The following is a 17,561-nucleotide window of genomic DNA, read 5'->3' as shown; positions in this document are numbered from 1 at the left end:
CCCATCACCCTGTTACCCCTTTCCCCCATCCGCATCCCCTCTGAAACCCCCAGATTGTTTCTCAGTGTCCATAGTCTCTCATGGTTCATCTCCCTCTCTGATTTCTCCCCCTTTGGATTTCCCTCTCTTCCCCTATGGTTCTCCATGCTATTGCTTATGTTCCACATATGAGCGAAACCATATGATAATTGTCTTTCTCTGCTTAACTTATTTCACTTAACATAATCCCCTCCAGCTCCATCCATGTCAGTACAAATGGTGGGTATTTGTCCTTTCTGATAGCTGAGTAGTATTTCATTGTTATTATTTAGTTCTAATCTTTAATGTGCCCAACTTAAATTTGTACTATGTTACGTGACTTTAAATTTTAAATTAATCAAGATTTCTATTCTTTTCTTAATGAAACCTTAAAACAATAACTCCCTTGAATCTCAAATTATATTGCTTTTCAATATTTTTGTCTCACTTTGTTTTGGTAATCCCATGTTATTATGACTGTTGTTTTATATAGTAAATGCTTGTTTAGATTTACCCACACTTACAAATGTCTGATTATTCCTTCTTGCATCCTACTTTTTTTTTTAATCTTAATTTTTTTTCCCCTAAGTCCATCCTTACTTGTTCTTTTGGCAAGGATTTTTGAGAGGTAAATTTTCTCAGTTGTTCTCAAAATATTTTTACCTAGCCTTCAAGCTTGTGTCATAGTTTAGCTGGTTATATTTTCTCTAGGTTGACAGTTATTTTTTTCACAGCTGCTTGAAGACTTTAACTTCATTCTTTTTTTAATTCAGTTAATTAACATGTAGTGTATTGTTAGTTTCAGAAGTAGAGTTCAGTGGTTCATCAGTCTTATTATTATACCTGGTACTTATTACATCATGTGTCCACCTTAATGTCCATCATCCAGTTACCCCATTCCCCCACCCCACTTCATTGTCTTTTGGTACTACTATTGCTATTGAGAATTATCAGTCTTTTGTAAATCCTCCCTCCTCTCTCTCTGATTACTTTTAAAGTTTTCACTTTGCTTCGATGTGTTTTTATTTCTTCTTGGAATTCACTGTTCTTTCTGAATCCAAGGATTCATGTCTGTCTTTAGTTTTGGGAAATTCTCAGATTTTGGAAAATCTTTGAGTATTTTCTCTCTCCCTCCTCTTGTAGATCTGCTAATAGATGCATTTGGAACTTTCTCATTTTATACTCTGTATCCCATATCTTATAATACAATATTTTCTTTCATATTTTTAATCAGTTTATCCCTCTGAACTGCATTTTAGGCAACTTCTGAAAATCTATCTTCAGTTAACTAAATTTTCCCCTCAACTGTGCCCAATCTGATTTAAATGTTATACCAGTAAGCTAGGTTATGCTTATTAATAAACAACCCCATAAAAAACAACCCCAAAGTTTTAGTCACCTATAACAATATTTAGTTCTTCCTTATGTTACATGTCCATTCTGGAGCAGAGATGATTGTCATCTGAAGAGGAAGAAACATGGGGTAATTCGCACACTAGTTCATTCCTTCCTTCCTTCCGTCCTTCTTTCCTTTCTAAGATTTTATTCATTTGAGAGAGAGAGAAAGAGAGAGGGCACAGCAGGGGGGCAGCAGAGGGAGAGGGAGAAGCAGACTCACTGCTGAGCAGGGAGCCCAATGATGGGGTTGATCCCAGGACCCCGGGATCATGACCTGAGCTGAAGGCAGAGTCTTAACCAACTGAACCACCCAGGTGCCGCTGCACACTAGTTTTTTAAAGGCCTCAACTCAAAGGTGACCCATGTTGTCCTGCTCACATTTTATTTGCCAAATCACATGGCATCACCTAACTTCAAGGGAACAGAGAAGTGTGCCTGAAAGGAGAAATTTGGAAATCTCCACTAGAGTAATTACCACCATTATAGTACCTACCACACCTAAACTACTGAGTTTTTAATTTCCATGATTCTGTTCCTCATTTCTAGTTCTATTTTATTCTTTTTTGATAACTGTATTTTATTCTCATGTTTTCAGTCATTGTTTGATACCTTTAATAATTTTTAAACATACCTTTAAAAAATTACCAGATTGTTTTATTTTCTGCAGTCCTTAGGATATAACCCTATTGTTTAGTGTGTCTGATGATTCTTGTTCAAAGTGGATTGTTTTCTTGTGTATTTTATAATTCTATACTGTAAAATCACCTTTCGTGAGGCTTCAGTTAGGGAATCTTGTGTGCCCCGGGTGAAGGGTGTGCCTCTCCAGAGTGGCTTTATGTTTGTTTCTGACAGTGTTCCTACAGACATCATTGTGATGTTCTTTACAGAGTCTCTGCATATTGCACCACAACTTCTGTCATGGCATACATTTTTCCTACGAGAAAGCAGAAAGTATTTTTCCTACGACAGGATGAAACGGACTTCCTTGATTTGTGTTTCTGCTGTTTGGCAACTGTTTTTTTCTTGTTTAAGTTCTGTCTAAAGATGCAGTGCTTGGAAAATCTTAGCTTTCTGTGGGAGTCTCAAATCAACTCTCTGTCATAGGTGTCCGAGATATCTCAGATTGCATGCAAGTGCAGAAGCTTAGCACCCAGATAACTGAAGCTGACTCGTGTCCCCAAGGAAGCTGCAGGTTTCAGTTCTCTTTTCTTTTCTTGTATCTGAGTATTTCAATTTCTTTTCCTGTAGATTCAGCTATTCTTTTAGACTAAAGTTTGCTTTATTTTATCCAGCAGAAATGTCTAAGTACTTGTGGTCAAGGAGTTTCAAGTTTTCCAGTCAGCCAAAATAGCAGAACCAGAAAACATTTTCTATATATTGTAGCATTCATACAAATGAATAAAATGCCAATTTTACAAGTGGGCAAAAGATATAACTAGAGAATTTATAAAAGTGGAACTACAAATGTCCAGTAAACAATTGAAAAGGTAAAAAAAAATACAAACTAAAATGATGAGATAGAATCTTGGCGCATCAAAGTCAAAAATATTTTTAAAGGAAAGGACAAGAATCTCAATGGCACAATGAACTGAGCACTACTGTTACCCATTAAATGGAAATATCAATGAGTTATTCGAAAATAGTTTGCTTTAAGAGCCTTATAAAAATTTCTTTCCCCCAAACCAGTATCTACACATCTAGAAATCCATCTTAAGGAAATAATTCAAAGTGTAAACAATCAGTGTTTCATATTCAGGAAAAAAATGGATATTTTTAAATGTATATTTTTAAATGTAATGTATAACCTTTCTTTAAATCAGAGGTATTTTTATTTCACTGTAGTCTTCAGAGTCTCAGGCATAGACAAAGAAAGGTTGCTAGAAGTCATGTAAAGGCTTAAAAACTAAAATTATTTGGGAATGGTCACAGGATATCCAATGGACACACCTGTTAGGTGGATGCTGGCCCCTCTACACCAGACCAGGCTGAGAAAGAGTGGTATGGGAACAAATGTCTGAAAAACATTTAGTCACCATTTAAGACTCAGCTACCATCTCCCTACATATTATAAGCACTTTCTCATGTCCCCAGACTGAATGTGGGACTCTGTGGTATGCTCCCCATAAAAATCTGCTTACTTTTGTCACTGGGCTGGTTATACTTTTCTGCCCTCTGCAACAGCTGGGAGTTCCTTTGGATCTCAGTGACCATGTGCCCTTTACTTCTATATTTAGTATCATGTGGGGGACAGCAAAGGAGTTCAATAAATGTCTTTAGAATGAATGAATGAAACTCATTGGGTAACTGTTCCTTTCATAAATCTTGGATAGGGCAGTTTACAGCAGACCTTGCACCTTCCAGAACAATAATGCAAGAGCCCACATATTAGGGTTTCTTTAGTGGCAACTTCTCCAACTCCCAGCACTGACAGAAACTAGTTTGCTGCAGGCCCAGATGCATGTGGGTCAGGAGTCTTGCTGCCAAGATCAAAAGCAGACAGTTGGGAGCATATGTACACTGCCTTTGGACTCTGGAAATTGTCACTGATATTCCCCAGGAAACTCGTGAAACCTCCTGTTTATAAAGGTTCCTCCATCTGTTATACTTTCCCCCCTCCTGCTCTTGGTAACACGGATGTTTGCATTCCACAGGGATTCCTGTCACTAAAAGGTCTGTTTTCTCCTGCTAACACCATCCTCATCAGCCAGAGCCTAGACCCTGGCTCTCAAGGAGAGATCCTGGTCCAAGGCACCATCCTCCTCATGCTGGACTTCAGCAAGTGCCTCCTGACCTGCCTCTCCAGACCTCAGTGTCTACACTCTCCCAATGTATTGTCTACTCTGAAGTCAGACAAATCTTCTGAAAATAGAATCTGACCATGTTAGATGGTATAAACTCACCAGTGCTTCCACATAGCCTCGAGGACAAAGGCCCAAATTATTAGAATGACCTGGCATATGGCCCTGGCTTACCAAGGCTTACCTTCAAACTGTCATCATCACACTCCCAACACTGTAACCACATCAAATTCTTTGTTCCATACCCTTTCCATTCCAACCCTACATTCTTGTACACACTGTTTCCTCTACTTGGGATCTATTTCCCCCCTTGCCTGGAGAATGCCTATTTTTACTTTGAAAAACTGCCCAGATGCCATCCCTCTGTAAAACCTTCCTTGACTCCTTCAGGCATAATCATCTCTGTGCTCCTATAGCAATTGTATAGAACACTTTTTAAAGAGTATTTCTCTAAAACATTTGTCTTGCCCATGACAATTTATCTCAGGAATATCTCTTTTAGCCAGGATCTCATGCCATCCCCACTGTCGAGGCTCATCTCTCACCTGGACTATTGTAATAGCAGCTTTGTGGGTTTCCCTGTCTCTGGCTCTATCCCACTAATATAACTGCCACACTGTAATGAGGGAACATTCTAAACTCCATATGTGAACATAAATCTTTGGTTGGATCCCTAATATTTTCTAGGATAAAGCCTAAATTCCTTAGTATGTATTCCAAAGCACAAAGACTGTAAGGTCAGGGGTCTGTCCTTCTCATAAAGTAGAGAGAGCTCTTGTAGCCTATGGCTTTGTATCAGTGGTCAACTGCTGTTGTTCACTGTGTCAGGAGTTGCTTTGGGACTATTCATGTTTCCTGGTTCTAGGTCCCTAGTCTCACCTGAACAGCTGCTGTGAGGCCCCTATGGGCAGCACTGGGCAAGGACAATGAGCCTTGCTCAACTAGAACTCCTCAGGCTGCATTGATGGATGTGATCCTGGCCTAGAGCCATGAGGGACCCACACCGTGTGGCCAAGATGGGGGCAGGAGCCCAGTTCCTTACCAGAGGGGCCACAGCTGCGGCTTGAGTTCTGATTTGCAAGTTTTTTAAACTCCATGAGCTCTGCATGGTCTTTCTCATATGTTCTCTTCAGATTCTCCACATACTGCATCATTACCTCTGTTGCCTTTGACATGCGCTTTTCCTGCAGGAAAGGAGAGCGTGAGCGCACAGGGCAATTGGAGGAAAGGCTTATTGACACTTGTTTGCTCTGACCTAACCTGTGGGCTGGAAGAATTAAAAGGACACAATTAAAAGATGCAGCTCTGCCCTCCAAGGGTTTGCTGTCTGTGATGTGAGCTGAGGGGGGGATTCAGGCACTTGCACTCAGGGAGGACAAGAATAAGCACAGCCACAATGCCTCAGGAGATGAGAGGTAGAAAAGTCCTCCATGCTGAGAGAATGGGTCAGGGAAGCTTCCTGGAGGTAGCCACTTCCCTTGAGCTCTCCCTTTGTTGCTTCTCCCAGCCAGGGTGACTTCCTGGGTGTGCTGCTGAGTCAGGTGCCCTTTCCCCGGAAGAACACAGGGGTGGGTGGGACCGCCCAGTGGCTTGTCCTTCCTTCATTCGACAAGAACTGCTCTAGGCTCTGTCCCAGGAACACCCTGCTGATGTAACCAGTGCAGCATAACAGGTGAGCACCATCCTAGCAGCAGTGATAATAACATCTAGGCGCTTTGCAAATATTATTGTAAGCCTATATGACAGACGCTATCACCATCCGCATTGGCTGGAGAAGTTGGAACACAGAGAGCTCAATAAATGGCCTGAGGTCACACAGTGAATCCTGATGGAGCCAAGATTGGGCCTCAGGAGTCTGATCTCATGACACCATCCTGGATCAGGGTGGTGCCGTGTGTGTTTTAGGACTTCAAAGTGGCTAAGAGGGAGCCAAACCTGGGTCTGCATCCCAGCTGTGCGGCACACTAGTGCTATTACCTTTCTGAAGCTTCAGGTCTTTGTGGGGAAAAGATATTTACGGAGTTGCTGGGAGGAGTAAATGAAACAAAGCAGTTTTTCCTGAAAGCATATTTGCCAAATACGAGTTCCATGGGAGTTGAATAGGTATTTTGTGGTTCTTCAGTCAGATACATTTAGGAAACATACAGGTAGTTTTAAATAGGCTTCTTCACTATAGGTGTTCTCAAAGCCTTGATGGTGCCAACATGTGTCGGAAATCTCCAAGAAAAGAAGGTAGTACGCAGCAGTTCTCAAACTTACATGTTCACAGAAAGCTTTTTCCAAGGAACACCTCAAGGGTTTAGAGGTCCACCAGAAATACCTTAATAAAAACACAATAACGTACACAGGATGTCTGGCACCGAGGAAGCCATCAGTAAGTGGAATCTGTAGTTGTCATTGCTTACATTCATGCTCTAGTTACTGTGGGCAGAGCTGAGCTAGTCAGATGGCTGGGAGCTGAAGAGGCTCACCTGGCGGACGGCCCCCACCATCTCAGCTCGACTGGAGAGGCGTGCAGCCAAGCGGTGCAAGACAGCAATATCCTCCAGCAGCTTCTGGTAGGTCTCTCGGTGCTCACAGTGGTGCCATAGTGAAGCTGAGGACTGGGGAGTGAGAAGGAGCTTCAGCTGGGCTCCATACCAAGACTTGACTTGAGCTGTCACAAGACAAGCCCTGGTCCCCATCCTGGCTGAAAAGAGTGGCCTCTGCAAGGTCTGGGCTATACCTTCTGGGGATCGAAAAGCCCAGTGTGGATACTCTATACCTGACTGACATGAAAGAAGGGAATCACATCCAGGTCTCTAGTTCCTAAGGAGCTCCTTTTGCCATCCCAGGTCACCCAGCCTACTCTTGAGAAGTTTCCAGGGAATTGGAGGCCTTATTCACAGCCCCCAAGGTAACCAGGCCTTCAGGTCTCTGCCTTAGTTCCTCCAAGCTCTCGGAGGAAGACTCTCTCTGGCTTGGAGCCTTGGCCTGATTTCTCATGTCAGGATACTCTACTTGTTGACTGAGAAAATCAGGACACCTGGCATAGCCCTGGGAGACAGTCAAGGAGTCCCCCATCAGGATCCACAATTACCGTAATGGAAGCTTTGAAGTTTTCCAGTTCCTTCTCTGTGTTCTCCTCTGTTAGGTTGCGTTCCCTTTCAGCCTGGTTAATTCTAGATTCCAGAGTGTAGCTGTCATTTCTAAAGGCCAAGGACAGTTGTACAAACACATTCTGTTGGGAACAAGAGTGTAGGAGAGATGCTAGGAGGAGTTATTACAGGGAACAAGGTCACAGGTGTGTTTCTTGCATGAGTGTTTTACATCAGCTCCTGGAGCCAGTCACCAAAACAGCTGTGTACAAGTGAAATTCTCCTTTCATAGTGAACTGCACAAAAGATGGTGAAATAGTAACCTGAGGTCCATGCTAGGTCCTTTCCAGAACCAGAAGACCAAATGCATTTTACTGAAAAACAATAAAAGAATAACACTTTGCTTTTTCCTGAATTTCAAGAAAATAACATCCTGTATTTAGGTTTAGGTAAACTCAGCCCAACATAGCTGATTGTGAAGCAGTTTCGATTCATGCTAGGATTTATTACACATGCATTTTGGAGGTTTTGCATGGAACCACTCTATTTAAAGAAACTCCATTTAAAATATAAGCATTGTTGACTTAAAGCAAATTTCAACCAGCATCTTGCCTGAGTATTATAAATCCTGCACAGAACGTAGCTTTAAGAAGCTGCCAGGAGATTAAATACATCCAGGTATGATTCTGTTAGGAGAAGTTTTCTGGAACAAATATTCCATGCCAAAAATATGGGATGCATGAATGAAACTTTACAAGGTGGACTGAGCAAACATGAAACTCCTGGCATGACAGGAAACTACTGGGGAGGAGAAATAGACGGATGGACTCTGTACAGGAAGAAGCAATGGCTTTCATTTTTACACCATTCGTTTGCCCTGAGTCAAGTGGTGCAGATCTACACCCTTGGGGTGAGCTAACACTGTCTGACCTTCTGAGTTCATGTGATATGGCCCACAGTGGGTAGACCCACATGTGATATGGCCCACAGTGGGTAGACATCTTCAGACAGAACTAAAGGCCTTGAACTGACCCAATAACAACAATGATGGCAACCCTGGACGCTACTCCTCATTAAGCATGCACGATATGCTAGCACTGCTGTGAGTTCTGTGCACCTTGACTCATTTACCGCACAAAAAGCATCTGCAATAGGCACTGTTGTGGCCACATTGTGGGTAAAGAGACTGAGACCAGAGAGGTCATTAACTTGTTCAGAGCGACATGAAGTGGTAGAACCAGGATTCAACCTTACACTATTTGATTTCAAAGCCTGTGCTGTTGTCACCATGCTGAACACTAATTGTGTCAGTATACATCTGCAGATAGAAGCTGGCCATTAAACAAACTGCCCATAGCCCATCTTCACTGGTGTCAGTGAGTGGGGATTTTCTGTTCTACCAAGCCTCAGTCCAGTCAAGTTTATCAATAATGTTCAATGTTTATTTTTCTATACCTGAGTTGTCCCCTTCATGGCAGTGTGATATAGAGAGTCCTGTATTTAGTTAGAATATTTGGGTCTAAATGTTGGTTCTGCTAAGCACTGGGTCTGGGACCTTGGGTAAATTAGTTCATCACTTGGTTTCCTCCTTTGTTCTAATTCCTGCTCTACCAACTTCACTGAGCTGATTGGAGGATCTGTTGAAAGGATGGATGTGAGTGTGTGATGAACTAAGCGCAATATCTGTGTACAAGGTAATTGTTACTGTCTCCGGGAGACATTTCACATTGTGTGTCTTCCTCTGCTGTCCAGTCCACTGTCCAGTCCACTGGGTCTCAGGAAGGGAATATTCATCTTCTTATTGTCAGTGGCAAACCTTGCTACAAAGACTTTTAAAACCTTATAACCTCCCAACCTGGAGTAAAAGATTCTGGACTCATCCAGGTTCTTACCCTCTTCCTTCTATCAACTCCAACCTAGTTGTCTTAGAAACAAACTAGTGCTGGCACCAGAGGTCCTCACTACCTTACCACCTCACCTGGGACGCACTGTCTTTGTCCATCTACCCTACCCCTTTGCCAGAATGAAATGCAGACAAGTTCCTCTCAGCTCACTCACAACCTCACTGGGATAGCATCTCTACAGAGACAAGGAAGCCCCAAGGGGAGTAAAGGAGGAATCAGGGAAGGCTGATGAGCTGACAGCACAGCTTCCCACCTTGGGTGAGCTTCCTTCCTTAGGTCTGGAACCCTCAGAAGGGAAGTACCTTCTTCCTCTGGGCCAAAGTTTAAAACTTGAAATCTGACCATCTGTTATTAATTTTGAAATAAATTTGGTTCAATTCTGCAGCCTCCCAGTAACTTTGCATTTCTAAGTCACACTTTTAAAGAGCATAAACCATTCTTGAAGAACTGTGGAATTCCCAGCTACCTTCTCATCTCTGACCAAATTTGCCAAAATCTTCCATCACCTGGGGTGGGAGTCTCAGCATTTCAGTAGAGCTGATCGCAATATCCATATTATCCCACAATCACACGTTCTCATTTTTGTACAAAATTGTCAGGGGCAGAGGCTAGAAAATAGAATGTTTTCAATAAACCCAGTCGAGCCCAGGCACTAAATTTCATACAGCACTGGAATCACTTACCTCAACTTCCTTTTCAGTGAGTGGAGGGGCACTGTGAAAAAGAAAAGACATGCAAATGAACTATATCCAACCTATGAAGTAAACCAAAAAGTGACTTTGAACAACCAGCAGACCATGTCTTTCCAGGAATGCAGTAAGAAGAATTGGTGAGTTGGAAAAGATGCAGGGTACCCTTTGTGTGAGCTCTGTAATCATAAGACATTTGCCCAGATATTGACTCCTACAGAGGAAGGGTGGTAGAAAATATTAGATCTTGGCATCAGTCCTCCATCAGCACCCACTACTATCTGTGACTTCAGACAAGTTATTTAAATTTGCTCATCTGTAAAATGGGAATAATATCTACCTTGCAGGAGCATTATAAATATGTATACATATGTATATATAGATATATGTGTGAATATATTCACACATATATGACACACACATGTGTTTATGTATGCATACATGTGTAAATGTGTGTGCGTGTGTGTGTGTACACATGACATCCACACTGAGTAGGCATTCAGGAGATGCTAACTGCTGTTATGACTAATTCATGGGCTTATTGTGAGGACTTAGTAAGAGAATGCATGTGCTACATACTTTATAAACTGTACACATCTGAGTAGTCTTTATAATTTTTTCAGGGCTACCCTGGTCTGTAAAGCCTGACCCTTCTCCTGTCTCTGAGAGTTGTGACAAGAGTGCATGTGGGCCAGAGAATACAAGGTAGGAAAGGGTGCCCAGAGTTCTTCTCTACAGTGAGAACCTCCTCTGATGGTTGGAATTAGAGACCAGGCAAGAAAGTCCCAGCCCCCACACAGGTATCATTCTGAGAGGTTCCTCTTCATGTGTGATTCGCACATTTAGCAGTCCTTTTTTCTGCACTCTCACTCTGCCTCTGCTGCTCTTGCTGTTGACTAAAGCTAGTCCTGTTCTGAAACCCAGACAATGTAAATAATGCGCAGGCCCTTTCCTGTGCTGGGGTGGGAGGACTGGGAGGGGTCCTACCAGCGTCATAGGATTTGGCAACAGAGCACGCCATCGATAAGATTCTCAGGAAACACAGCTTCCTCCCTTTGACGGGTGTGAAGGGACCCCAAGAGCAAAGGTAGGGGTCAGTTATCTCTGCAAGGGGCTGTTTCTCACCCCTGACAAAGGACTGTGAGAGCCTTCCTGTGAGGATGAGGCAACAAGACCCCATGGTCATCAAGTCAGCAGAGTACAGAGCATGGAACAAACAACTGCAAAGATGTTTGATGCTGTATTACAATGCTTGTCACAACCCCACCCATCAGGCCCTTTCCTCTGTGGGCCAGCCAACATAATCTTGACTGTCATATAGAGCACATATTGCTTAAATGAATTTATCAGATGTTGCTCAGCTTGCCTTTGACTCCTGGCTTTATTTGGATAGTATGTGAAATACACATATTTTCATTATTAACCAGACTTACTATTTTGATAATTCAGTTTCTGCTTTTCTTCTATAGAACACATTTTTTTTTTTTTTCAAAATGTGCAAAGCCCTGAGGACTCAAGGAGGTGTGGTTTAAGTTAAAAAAAAAAAAAAAAAAGGCCACATAACATGGTCAGCTCCTGATGCAGAGAGCTCTATCTTACGAACTGGTATAGACAGCTAGGGGGCAGAGCCATGGGCCTTCAAAAAAGATGGAAGCCCAGCAGTTTATGTAAAATGAGATTATTGGGATGGCAATGCCTGCCTCAGAATTTAAACTCCCTTAAATAGACCTTAGAATAAAATCAGGATCTTCTGTGAACCAGCCTCTACCAGACTTTCCTTTTCCTAGTCTCCATTGACCATTCTGCTCCTCACACTCACTTCAATGTGGTCCCAGGGGCTTTGCATTTACTGTTCTTTCCTTTTTTTATCCCCACTTTCTTTCATAATAGCTTTATTTGAAATATAATCCACATGCCACAAAATTTCACCTTTTATAATTTATAATTCAATAATTTTTAATATGTTCACAGAGTTATACAACCATCAATCACTATGGTTAATTTTGGAACTTTTCATCATCCCCAAAAGAAACCCTGTACCCATTAGTGATCCCTCTTCCCCCGCCCCATTCCCAGCCCAAGGCAATCACTAATCTTTCTCACTCCATGGATGTCCCTATTCTGGAAATTTCATAAAAATGGAATCATATGACATGTGGCTTTTTGTGGCTGGCTTCTTTCACTTAGCATAATATTTTCAAGATTCATCCATGTAGTAGCATGTATCAATACTTCATTTTTATGGCTGAATAATTTTCCATTATATAGATATATCACATTTTATTTATCCAGTCATTGGACATTTGGGCTATTTCCACTTTCTGGTCAATATGAAAAACACTGTGACTGAACATTTGTGTATAAGTTTTTGTGTAGACGCATGTTTTCATTTCTCTTTGTTATACACCAAGGAGTAGAATTGCTGGGCCATATGGTAACTCCATATTCAACTTTTTGAAGAATTGCCAAACTGTTATTCCAAAGTGGCTGCACCATTTTACCAAGAACTCTGGTTTCTTCACATCCTCACTAATACTTATTAATTATCCACCTTTTTTATTATAGCCATTCTAGAAGATGTGAAATGGTATCTCATTAACATTTTGATTTGCATTTCCCTAAAGATTGACGTTGCACATCCTTTCAGTGCTTATTGACCCCTCATATATATCCTTTGAAGAAATGTCTACTTAAATCCTTTATCCTTAAAAAAAATTAGTTATCTTTTTATTGAATTAGAGAGTTCCAGATATATTCTGGAAATAAATCCCTTATTTTCTCACATTCTGTGGGTTGTCTTTTCACTTTCTTAGTGGTATTGTTTGCATCATAAAACTTTTGTTTTGATGAAATACTATTCATCTATTTTTTTTCTCTAATTGCTTGTGCTTTTAGTGTCATATCTAAGAAACTATGGACTAACCCAAAGTATTGAAGATTTGTTCTTATGTTGTCTTCTAACAGTTTGATAGCACTAGCTCTACATTTTGCTCTATGGTCCATTTTGAGTTAATTTTTATGTATAGTGTGAGGTTAAAGTTATTCCAACTTTACTCTTTTGCATCAAGTCATCCTAGCACCATTTGTTGAAATTACTATGCTTTTTGTCTGGAAATGTCTTCACCAAAATCTTTGCATGGATGACTTCATTTTGTCATTTGCATGTCTCATATTAATTACTACTTTATCATAGAGGCCTTCCTTGACCCTCTACCCAATGTTCCATTCCTGTGTTATTCCCTGTATGTGACTATCTCATGGTCTTCTTAGCAGTTTTGCTGTCTGGAATCGTACATTTAGTTACTTGAACATTATTTGTCTCTCTGCCTAGAATGTAAGTGCCCTAATAACAGGGACTGTGTCTGTTTGTTCTCCATTCTAATGTTTGGCACATAATAGGCACTCCAATGACTACTTATTGATTAAGTGCCTATTTATTGCTCCTATTGGTTTTTGATCCAGTGATATGTCCTTTTTGCACTCTTGTTAATCAACCACTGACCATATCCCTAATTTGGGCTCCAGACCTTGCCTTTCTCTCTCTCTTTCTTCTTTCCTCCCTTCCTTCCTTTCTTTCTAGATTTTGTTTATTGATTTGTCAGAGAGATAAAGAGCATGAGTGAGTGAGCACAAGCGGGGGAGGGGCAGAGGGAGAGGAAGAAGTAGGCTCCTCGCTGAGCAAGCAGCCCAATGTGGGACTTGATCCCAGGGCCCTGGGATCATGATCTGAGTTGAAGGCAGATGCCTAACTGATTGAGCCACCCAGGCATCAACAGACCTGACCTGATTTTTCTACTGAATTCATTCAATTTGCTGACACTCTGAGCTCCTTCTTGGTATGGTCCAGTCCCAATTCACATAGCCCACATAGATCATGAAACCAACTCCTTTGTATTAAAACTCAAGTATAATGTCCCCATATTTTTTCTAAGGGAAGGATTCTTGAAATTCTGGCTTCCTTCTGCTGGGCAACTCTTTGCCCATCTATCCCAAGCCCCAAAACAGGGGTAGAGAGTTCTGGGCCCAGCCACAAGCCTAAGCTGCAAATAGCCTTTACTGAGGCCAGAAGGAGGGAGCCTGGTTTAGTGGTTGGAGCAGGGAGTTTGGGGATGGGCAATGTAGCTATTGACACAATGCATGAGAGCCACTGACTACAATCTGAGAGCCTGGACCACAGGTTCAGAAGCTGATCTTAATTCATTGACCATGCAGGCCCATGCAGGCCCATGCAGGTCCAGTGTGGCCTCAAGGTTTGTAGCTAGTAGCTATTAACTTATAGAAGATAGAACTGCTCAGTTTCCCTCACCTGGGTAAGCTGGGGGAATTTAATTAACTGGAGGTGAGCTCTAATGATACTAATGATCTTCAGCTTTACTGAGGAAAAAGAAGTCAGTAACACTATTCACCAGCCTTGTTCCTTACAGACAAGAGTACCAGTGCTGGTTTGGATACTTGTAACAGGCCCCTAGTATAATGGAAAGGCAGTGAGTCTGCAACCAGCCCACCCTGAGTTCAATTCCTGACTCTGTCAATTGTTAGCATGTTGCTTTGCCTCTTTTCTCTGACTGAAGAGAAACAAAATCTTCCTTTTCTGCCTCACTGGGTTGTTACAAACACCAAAAGGCACAGCATGTAAACATGCTCTGTAACCTGCAGAGCGCTGCCATGCTTCTCCTTTGGTTTCCTGCTTCTGGGCAGCCTCTCTCTGCCTTCCCTGAGATGAACTGGCCCCACCCATGCCCTCCTTCAGCTGTGGATGCAACCTGTTTCTCTTTCTTAAATTTGCCTATAATGTATTATAGGGGTACAGGTCTGTGATTCATCGGTCTTACAGAATTCACAGCACTCAACATAGCACATACCCTCCCTAATGTCTATCACCCAGACACCCCATCCCTCCCATCCCCTCCCCTCCAGCAACCCTCAGTTTGTTTCCTGAGATTAAGAATCTCCTATGGTTTGTCTCCCACTCTGATTTTATCTTGTTTGATTTTTCCCTCCTTTCCCCTATGATCCTCTGTCTTGTTTCTCAAATTCCTCATATCCATGAGATCAAATTATAATTGTCTTTCTCTGATTGACTTATTTTGCTCAGCATAATACCCTCGAGTTCCATCCACATCATTGCAAAGGACAAGATTTCATTTTTTGATGGCTGCATAGTATTCCATTATGTATGTATGTGTGTGTGTGTGTATATATATATACATATATATATACATATATACATACCACATCTTCTTTATCCATTCATCTGTTGATGGACATCTAGGTTCTTTCCATAGTTTGGCTATTGTGGACATTGCTGCTATAAACATTGAGGTGCTCGTGCCCCTTTGGGTCACTACATTTGTATCTTTAGGGTGAATATCCAGTAGTGCAATTGCTGGGTCATAGGGTATCTCTATTTTCAACTTTTTGAGGAACCTCCATACTGTTTTCTAGAGTGGCTGCACCAGCTTGCATTCCCAGCAACAATGTAGGAGGGTTCCCCTTTCTCCAGAATGCAACCCGCTTCTGACCTGTTTCTGGCATTTTTCCTGATGCTGGCTTAGTTGCTAGGCCCCTCTGAGTATTGCTCTGATGACTGTGTTTTAGGTGATGATAGTGTGCAGTTTGAACATCACATCCCCTGGACAAAACTTGTTTTCCTTTCCCCCAAATCAGGGAGTTCTGTTACATCTGATTTCTCCTCTTAATGGCCTTTCTCAGGCCCCCAACAATTTAGTCTCCAGGTTAATTGAGCCTGGCAGGATGCCTCATTTGCAGGCACCCACTCAATTCCTATTACTTAGTGATATACTCTCTTATCTCCTTCATTCATTTTTCTGGGGTCAAAAATCAAGGCCCATGCTGCCCTGTGTCCCATCTAGAATCTAACACAGGGCCTACCCAATACAGTGTCTTATGCAACCCATGCCTTCGTTTTACCTTCCAGGGAGAGACTTGTGGACCCGCAGTTTGCGCAGCAGCATGTCAGAAATATTAGGCATGACATCCAAGCCAGTTTTTGGTTCTTCTTCCTCAATAGCTGAGGAGAGTTCAGAAGGGAGCCCTGAAAAAAACCAAAGTGCTTAACTTATAAAATGTCTGGAACCACAGTAGCACTGTTGGTATCTTGCTTCGGTTTATAAGAACTTAATTATATGCTAGGGGCTTTATAATCTTTATTTTATCTTCACAATGATCCAATGAGCTAGAACTTAATCATCCTATTTTACAGGTAGGTAAGTCAAGACTCTGCAAGGTTAATAACTTAAAGTCACAAAACTAGTAACTCATAGTCAAATTTCAAACCAATTTCATCTGCTTTAAATTCTAGTTCCCCCCATTGCTCCCCACAGTACCAAGCAGGCTCTTGTGTCTGGGGTTCAGGGTTGGTTTCTGGCAACTGAAAGCTGGTTGCTCTTTAGCTGTAATATTTGGAAAAGTCCCCTCTCTTTGGCAGGCTTCTCAGGAGCCCTGTTGCCCAATTATTCTTTCTCAAATTAATTCAGTGACTCAATCACTGATGTCCTACCTAGAAATCTGGTTCCATATCCCCATAGATAGAAATAGAAACAGTGTTTTTCCAGGGTAAAGTTAGGGTCACTAGATCTTTTACAGATCCTAGAAATAGATGCCTCCTAGCCAAAAGAACCAATGAACCGGCCTTTTGTTATCTCATAAAACTATCCTGGGTGTGTGCTCTGAGAGCAGAAAGAACCAACCAAGTATCCTCCTTCCCATAAATCTTTCTCCTGTTTGAAGACAGCTCTTGTAGCTCTCTAAAGCTTCCCTTCTCCAGGCTTTACCCTTGTTTTTCCATCTGTTCATTATCACCCACTATGGCCTATGCCCTCTAGATAATCATCCCCTTCCTGCACACGTTCTGATTGTTGCTGTCCCAGATATGCTCTAACAAGCGCTTAACTTAGGAAGACATGGGCAAATGTCCCTGGCATTGACATTTGTTATTCATGCAGCATAGACTCACTGTACCTTACTATGGGCTTACGGTACCTTTAGGATTAAAAGCCTCAAATCTCTTTTACTTGGGTCAAATCAGGTATCTTCATCCCAACAATGGTTACTTTACATTCACACGCAGGACTTCCAGCCATCCATGTTCTACCATCTCTCATGGGCAGGTTTCCAGCCAGCTCATTTTCCAGAATTATACGCCAGGCCAGAGATTGGGACTAGAGGTATACTTGTGGTAGCCATCTAAGTGCAGCTAAGATTGGGAGTCATGTGAATTAGAAGTTTCTCCAAAGGAGACCATGCAGAGAGGAGGACTTATATAGTTTGGTTCAAGATAAAGATTATTTAAATATTTTGAGCTTTCCAATAACAGAACAGTGTTCAGGAGTTTGCTGGTACTTAAGGTATCCCAGCAAAGTCTGGAGGGCCGTCTGTCAGAAATGGGGTAGCCAGTGATCCTGCTTTGAATATAAGATTGAACTAGATGTTCTGTTAGCTACCAGTCATCTCTTGGGTTCTGTCCTGGCACTTACTGCTCTCTGACTTTTCAATGTGATAGATGATAAACCTTGTGTTCCCTCTGGCCTTGCTATACCTTTATGTATCCACACTGCACCCAGCAGAGAGATAATTAAGCAGTGAACTCCTGAGAAATCTATATGATTAATTGAACCGTAGACGAACTAATAATCAAATGAAAGCCATACCAGAGGC

The 17,561-nt window shown here is 41.8% G+C and overlaps 1 protein-coding gene across 1 annotated transcript in view; it reads right to left on the bottom strand.

The window, feature by feature from the left end:
• IRAG1 (inositol 1,4,5-triphosphate receptor associated 1) overlaps positions 1-17,561 on the bottom strand; it is a gene marked incomplete at its 5' end in the record, with an annotated part of 123,606 nt that overhangs the window by 23,426 nt on the left and 82,619 nt on the right. Inside the window, 5 exon segments of the mRNA XM_080816891.1 lie at positions 5,257-5,398; positions 6,686-6,817; positions 7,294-7,434; positions 9,879-9,909; positions 15,816-15,939. Of these exon segments, the coding sequence (XP_080673017.1) occupies positions 5,257-5,398; positions 6,686-6,817; positions 7,294-7,434; positions 9,879-9,909; positions 15,816-15,939 (570 nt within the window).

The sequence above is a fragment of the Martes martes genome (genome assembly GCF_963455335.1).
Source record: "Martes martes genome assembly, chromosome: 10".
Lineage (NCBI taxonomy): Eukaryota > Metazoa > Chordata > Mammalia > Carnivora > Mustelidae > Martes > Martes martes.
The sequence above is the reverse complement of the archived record's forward strand: the minus strand, read 5'-3'. Positions and strand labels throughout refer to the sequence as shown.